Genomic DNA, 7,019 nt, shown 5'->3' on the forward strand with positions numbered 1-7,019 from the left:
TTGGTGCAAAATAGTGACCTCTGTTTTAGTCTGAGGATCAGTACCACTTTCCTGACATATTTCAGGTGTCTCCTCCAAAAGGTATGTGGGAAATGTGTGAACCTTTGTTGGTACTAGCTCCTCAACGATACTGCCCTTATTTACAGGATCAGCAACCTTGTCCTGGTCATGTTCAAGTTGATGGCGCGAAGTATTGACCTCCGTTTTAGTCTGACAGTTAGTGAATATTTCTGTATCCAATTGAGTTATTTGTTCTTTAAGTCCAGCAATGTCTTCTTGGCCTCCTGTTAGAAGATGCTCTTTGGCCATGTTACTCTCATGTACAGAAATGGCAACCTCCAGTTGTTCATATTGAAGTTTCTGGTGCAAAATGTTGACCTCTATTTGAGTCTGAGGGTCAGTACTATGTTCTTGACATATGTCAGATGTCTGTTTCAAAAGACCTGTAAGAAATGTGTGATCTGTTGTTGGTAGTAGCTCTTCAGCGATATTGCCCTCCTTTCCAGAATCAGCAACCTGATCATGGTCATATTGAAGGTGATGGTGCAAAATGCTGATCTTTCTTTTAGTCTGAGGGTGAGTATTGTTCTCTTGACATACGACGGTTGTATGTTCCAAAAGACATGTGAGAAATGTATAATCTCTTGTTGGTAGTAACTCTTCAGCCATATTGCTCTCATTTCCAGAATCAGCAACCTGACCTTGGTCACATTCAAGTTGGTGCAGAATGTTGATTTCTGTTTGAGCCTGAGAGTCAGCCAAAATTTCTATCTTCATTTGCGATATTTGTTCTTTATGTCCAGTGATATCTTCATGGCCTTCTGTTGGTAGAAGCTCTTTGACCGTGTTACTCTCTTTAATACAATCATTAACCACTTCTTGGTCATTTTCAAGGTGGTCGTGCAAAATGATGTCTGTTTGAAACTGAGGGTAATTTTCTGTAGATATTTCAGGTGTCTTTTCCAAAAGGCTTGTCGGGTAATCATTGCCTTCTGTTGGAGACTGATTCTCAGTAACACTGCTGTCCCGGAAACTCGCAGCATCCTCCATTTGCTCATATTGAATTGTCTGTTCCAGCCTTGACTCATCTTGCACACCTTTGGTAAGGTGCTCACAGGTAGTGCAGATCATATTTTTCCCCTGTGATATGTATCCTTCTTTATCCTGATCAACAGAAAAGGTAACAGGGGACAACATTGCTTCTTTGGGTTGATCTAGTAAATCAAGCGGAGAGGGATTTGTGGACTCATCTGATCCAAGGTGAGGACATAGCAGTGGCTGCAGTAAGGAGTGGAGAAAGGATGAGGGTTCTGTGATTTCAGAGAGGCAGGTTTCAAAACAAGATTGGGAATTTCTCTCATTTTCTGTAGATATATTAGAAACCTGGTCCTGGGGGTCTGCAAAATCCTCAATGTGTTCTGTGGGTTTGTTCTCAGCATTTTGCTTCTCTTTTGACACATCATCAACTTGGCCAAGTTGAAAGTCATTCTGTAACTGTGAGTCTGATGCATCCTTGAAGAGTTGCTTGGGAGCATCACTGATAGCTTTCATTGGCAACGTTCCATCCTCCTGATACTGGTCCACAGCATGTGATGTTGCAGGATCAGACTTTTTCTCAGTGGTACAGTTGTACAGAGGGATTCCTAGAATTCTTTCAGCATGTTCCTTTGAAGTTTCCTTTTCAGAAACCAAAGGTAAAGATAAGCAGGATGGACTGATTCCATTTCCCCTGTCTAATGGTTTTTTCTTTAAAGCATCTGACTTAAATTCTGTTTCCGGTCTTTCAGTTGCTTGCAAAGGGTTTGTCTGGAGTTCTGTTTTGACTTTTTGGTTTGCTGTCACATCCTGACTCAAATGGTCACTGGACTGCACAGACTCAGAAGGCATGGATGAGCCAGTATCAAGTGGACTATGTTTGCCATCTGGTATTGAGTCTAAATAGTGAACCTGCTCTTTCATGGGTGATGGAATCAACTCCATTTTAACAACAACACAACTTGTGTCACTTGCCAACAGACCATGGTTGTCTTTGGATTCTAAGTCTTTCTTGAAGTCCACTCTTGTGATTTCAGTGTTGCATGGTTGGCTGTTGATTTTACTTGAATCTTCTTGGTTGTACACATCATTTGATTCTCCTCCTTCAGTCTTTGTGTTCAAACAGTGTGGAGATGTTTTCTCAGGTTCAGCTCGGCCTGGAAAATTAGGCACCTTCCATAATGGGTATTTTCCTGATACAGGTGGCAGTGACTGAGAAACGCGTTTCCAAAATGTATAATTTGCATAATTTCTAGTGTTTCCGGTGGAAACATCCACCTCCGTTTTGTTTGATATATTTGGTTTGGGCGGCTCCTTTTTGGAAGTGGTTACTTCTTCCTTCTCTCCGCAGGTTGGAGTCATGTTCTGTTTAGCTTTGAGAGTTCTGCTGGAGGACTGTGACGATGTATTTGACTGGTCCACCTCATCTGCAAGAACATGTTTCTGATTAATGCCATTACCTTCCCTTGCAGGTCTATAAACCTCTCCTGATTCTATGTTTGGCATATTTGTTTTGGAGGGGCAACGTGGCAAAGATGAGCTTTCTGATTTCTCAGCTATTCGGGATACAAGACAGAATATGGTCATCCCACCTTTTTTATTTAGCCTGAACTTCCTTCCTTCAATGACTTTTGCAGATGTGTCCTCATTTATCTTTGATGCCTGGAAAGTACTGCTGGTCTGTAAAACATCCTGTCCTTCCTGCTTGCATCCTTCAAGCTCAGACCAGAACTTCTGCTTCCCATTTGATTTAATTAAATCTTTATTTCTCTTCTCCCCATCCTGCATTCCTTCTGAACAGCATGGCTGTCTGTTACGGTCCTGCTGCCAACCAATGGTGTATCTGTCAAATTGCTGTGTTATAGCTATACTTTTATGTGGATTGTTGTAGGGAGGAGGAGCAGTGTAGCCTGGGGGTTGGCTAAACAGCCACTGTTGGTAATTCATCTTTTCATTAGTCTCCAACAGCTGGCTTGTGTCAAGTGCAGGAGCTTTTGATGGATCATTGATCATACTTTGCAGCCTGTGCCCTCTGTCCCATTGTCCCAATTCTCTGATGTTTGAAGATTGATGCAGTGTTGCAGCTTGGACATCCGTCCCCCTCCCACTGTCCCACTCCTGAGCTCTGCTGCTGTCCAACAGGCCCTGGGACCTCTCCCTCAACTCTGCTTCTATACGTCTCCTCCTCTGAAGTGACTGGCTATAACGAGCCACCCAGGCCTCCAGCTCGCGACAACTGCTGTCACTCAGACTCCTCTTGGAAACTTGCTTTTTGTAGTAAACAGGACTACAGGGCTCCCACCTCCTCTGCCACTCCTCCCTCTGAATTCCTCTCTCAGATTCCCTCAGTGCTTGCTGGGCTGATGTCCACTCTCTGTCTCTGTAGTCTTGAGACTGATAAGCTCTTAAATCTTGGACCTGAGTGTGATGATCCAGATAATAAGGGAACCGAGAAGCCTGAGCTCTGAGTTCTGGGTCAGTCCAGTTGGTGTACTCTTGTCGAGCTCCTGTTGTTCTTGATCCTGGTACGGGCCAATATCTTGACTCCCTGCCTTGGACTTGCTGTTCACTAGAACACCCGGGATAACGGGTTGCCTGATGTCTGTCGTGATAGCTGTAGGGAAAGTAGTGGGAAAATATTGATGTTAATTCAAAAAGATTTCAGCAAAACCATCACAGTTCTTTCAGTCATTGAATGATAGAAAATTCCTTTTGTCAAAACATGCTTTTCATAAGCAGTTTGGACAGATCAAATTATATTCAGAGTGAGCTGTGTTATCTGCAGAAATGCAGCATGTAGACGATGGTGATTTTGTCAAGCATCCACTTTTTATTATTAAAGTATCAACACTGCACTCATGTCATACAATGTTTTTCCCCAAGCTCTGAAACCTTTACCAGTTTTATACAAAAATCCTTACATATAGATATGGAAAATTCAACTAACACTAAATGTCTATTCGTTTACAGTAAAGAAGATATACTGAATCAAAGTTTCTGTGGGACTGGACTTACGTGTGGGTAGAATTACTTCCAAGAACTGAACCAAATTTGACATAATGAGGTGATTGCCCCTGATTTGCATACCAAAACTCCATCATTTGTCAGTCAGATCTGGAATATGAAGGAAAAAAGGCATCTTATTTAACTATTCTATGCATTTTATTTAACATGAAAACATTTTAAAAATAGACTCAAGAGGATTTTGTTGTACCAGTAATAAATGGTTTTTAAAACATTTCTCCAACATCTTTAGCATTACTTCAGCATTTTAATTAGAAAATATTAATTGTGTGTTTACATTCATCACATACCTTTAACTGCTTCTTTTTCTGGATGATTGTTCTGGCTGGTCCCAAGGTGACATAAGGTCTAATGAAGTCCACAGGGACGGAACAACCCGTTTTAAAATGACAGCAGTTTTTAGCTCCCCTCCCACTCTCTCTCTCTCTCTCTCGCTCTCTCTGCTGTTGGGTTGTCCTCCTCTCCACCTGCTACACTGTCTTGCAAAAGTATTCTCCTTGGGCTTTTACACATCTTAATTTGTTTATGCCATTTCAAACACAAAATGTAATTCAGGCTTCTTCATACTAAAATGGAGATGCAAGCCTAGATCTGATCTGTTTTGTTGAAAGAAAATCTTTCTCTGCTCCACTCCATTGAGAAGATATGAGTGGCAATACAAAATGCTAAATTTGCACTATGAACAGTTTTTCTAATCACAGCCACAGAAGCTTATAACTTCTTCAATATTGTCTGGGTGTCTTGGTGGCTTCCCTCACTCCTTGCAAGGTAGGAACTCTTTACTTCACACAGATTTAGCATAGAGTACCATACTGTTTGTATTTATTCATAACTGATGTAAATAAAGTCCAAGAAGACATATTCAGTGACTTGAAAATGTTCATGCATCCATCCCCTGACTTGTCTGAAGAAAACTAGCAATAAAACTGATGAGTTACATGTGTTATACTAAAGGGTGCCATTTTTTGCAACCCATCATCTTGGCTTCGATATTTTTATTTAATTTACATGACTTTGTACAAATTTGTTTTCAGTTTGAGTTTAAGGAAGATAATTTTAGAAATTTTAATACAGATAAACCTGAATTACTTTTTGTGTCTGAAATCAATCAACCATCAATCAACTTTTTTCTTGTATAGCGCCAAATCACAACAAACAGTTGCCCCAAGGCGCTCCACATTGCAAGGCAAGGCCATACAATAATTATGAAACACAGTCTACGTCTAAAGCAACATAACCAAGGGATGGTCCAGGGTCACCCGATCCAGCCCTAACTATAAGCCTTAGCGAAAAGGAAAGTTTTAAGCCTAATCTTAAAAGTAGAGAGGGTATCTGTCTCCCTGATCTGAATTGGGAGCTGGTTCCACAGGAGAGGAGCCTGAAAGCTGAAGGCTCTGCCTCCCATTCTACTCTTACAAACCCTAGGAACTACAAGTAAGCCCGCAGTCTGAGAGCGAAGCGCTCTAATGGGGTAATATGGTACTACGAGGTCCCTAAGATAAGATGGGACCTGATTATTCAAAACCTTATAAGTAAGAAGAAGAATTTTAAATTCTATTCTAGCATTAACAGGAAGCCAATGAAGGGAGGCCAACACGGGTGAGATATGCTCTCTCCTGCTAGTCCCCGTCAGTACTCTAGCTGCAGCATTCTGAACCAACTGAAGGCTTTTTAGGGAACTTTTAGGACAACCTGATAATAATGAATTACAATAGTCCAGCCTAGAGGAAACAAATGCATGAATTAGTTTTTCAGCATCACTCTGAGACAAGACCTTTCTGATTTTAGAGATATTGCGTAAATGCAAAAAGGCAGTCCTACATATTTGTTTAATATGCGCTTTGAATGACATATCCTGATCAAAAATAACTCCAAGATTTCTCACAGTATTACTAGAGATCAGGGAAATGCCATCCAGAGTAACGATCTGGTTAGACACCATGCTTCTAAGATTTGTGGGGCCAAGTACAATAACTTCAGTTTTATCTGAGTTTAAAAGCAGGAAATTAGAGGTCATCCATGTCTTTATGTCTGTAAGACAATCCTGCAGTTTAGCTAATTGGTGCGTATCCTCTGGCTTCATGGATAGATAAAGCTGGGTATCATCTGCGTAACAATGAAAATTTAAGCAATACCGTCTAATAATACTGCCCAAGGGAAGCATGTATAAAGTGAATAAAATTGGTCCTAGCACAGAACCTTGTGGAACTCCATAATTAACTTTAGTCTGTGAAGAAGATTCCCCATTTACATGAACAAACTGTAATCTATTAGACAAATATGATTCAAACCACCGCAGCGCAATGCCTTTAATACCTATGACATGCTCTAATCTCTGTAATAAAATTTTATGGTCAACAGTATCAAAAGCAGCACTGAGGTCCAACAGAACAAGCACAGAGATAAGTCCACTGTCCGAAGCCATAAGAAGATCATTTGTAACCTTCACTAATGCTGTTTCTGTACTATGATGAATTCTAAAACCTGACTGAAACTCTTCAAATAGACCATTCCTCTGCAGGTGATCAGTTAGCTGTTTTACAACTACCCTCTCAAGAATCTTTGAGAGAAAAGGAAGGTTGGAGATTGGCCTATAATTAGCTAAGATAGCTGGGTCAAGTGATGGCTTTTTAAGTAATGGTTTAATTACTGCCACCTTAAAGGCCTGTGGTACATAACCAACTAACAAAGATAGATTGATCATATTTAAGATTGAAGCATTAAATAATGGTAGGACTTCCTTGAGCAGCCTGGCAGGAATGGGGTCTAATAAGCATGTTGATGGTTTGGATGAAGTAACTAATGAAAATAACTCAGACAGAACAATCGGAGAGAAAGAGTCTAACCAAATACCGGCATCACTGAAAGCAGCCAAAGATAACGATACATCTTTGGGATGGTTATGAGTAATTTTTTCTCTAATAGTCAAAATTTTGTTAGCAAAGAAAGTCATGAAGTCA

The 7,019-nt window shown here is 40.6% G+C and overlaps 1 protein-coding gene across 1 annotated transcript; it reads right to left on the minus strand.

Moving 5' to 3' along the window:
- Positions 1–565: 565 nt before the first annotated feature.
- Positions 566–4,420, minus strand: LOC117507795. Its single transcript, XM_034167592.1, has 4 exons — positions 4,350–4,420; positions 4,051–4,149; positions 624–3,649; positions 566–570 (listed from the first exon to the last, which is right to left on the minus strand). The coding sequence occupies exons 2-4, from the start codon at positions 4,134–4,136 to the stop codon at positions 566–568; spliced, it is 3,117 nt and encodes a 1,038-aa protein (XP_034023483.1). The 5' UTR covers positions 4,137–4,149; positions 4,350–4,420.
- Between the last annotated feature and the right edge of the window lie 2,599 nt (positions 4,421–7,019).

Source organism: Thalassophryne amazonica, chromosome 3 (assembly GCF_902500255.1).
Source record: "Thalassophryne amazonica chromosome 3, fThaAma1.1, whole genome shotgun sequence".
In the NCBI taxonomy this organism is placed as follows: Eukaryota; Metazoa; Chordata; class Actinopteri; order Batrachoidiformes; family Batrachoididae; genus Thalassophryne; species Thalassophryne amazonica.

Excerpts from the sequence above, each read along its gene's own strand:
- LOC117507795 (XM_034167592.1), bottom strand. The coding sequence starts at position 4,136 with ATGATGGAGTTTTGGTATGCAAATCAGGGGCAATCACCTCATTATGTC. Across the intron at positions 3,650-4,050 it reads GGAAGTAATTCTACCCACAC|CTATCACGACAGACATCAGG; the intron begins GTAAGTCCAGTC and ends CTTTCCCTACAG.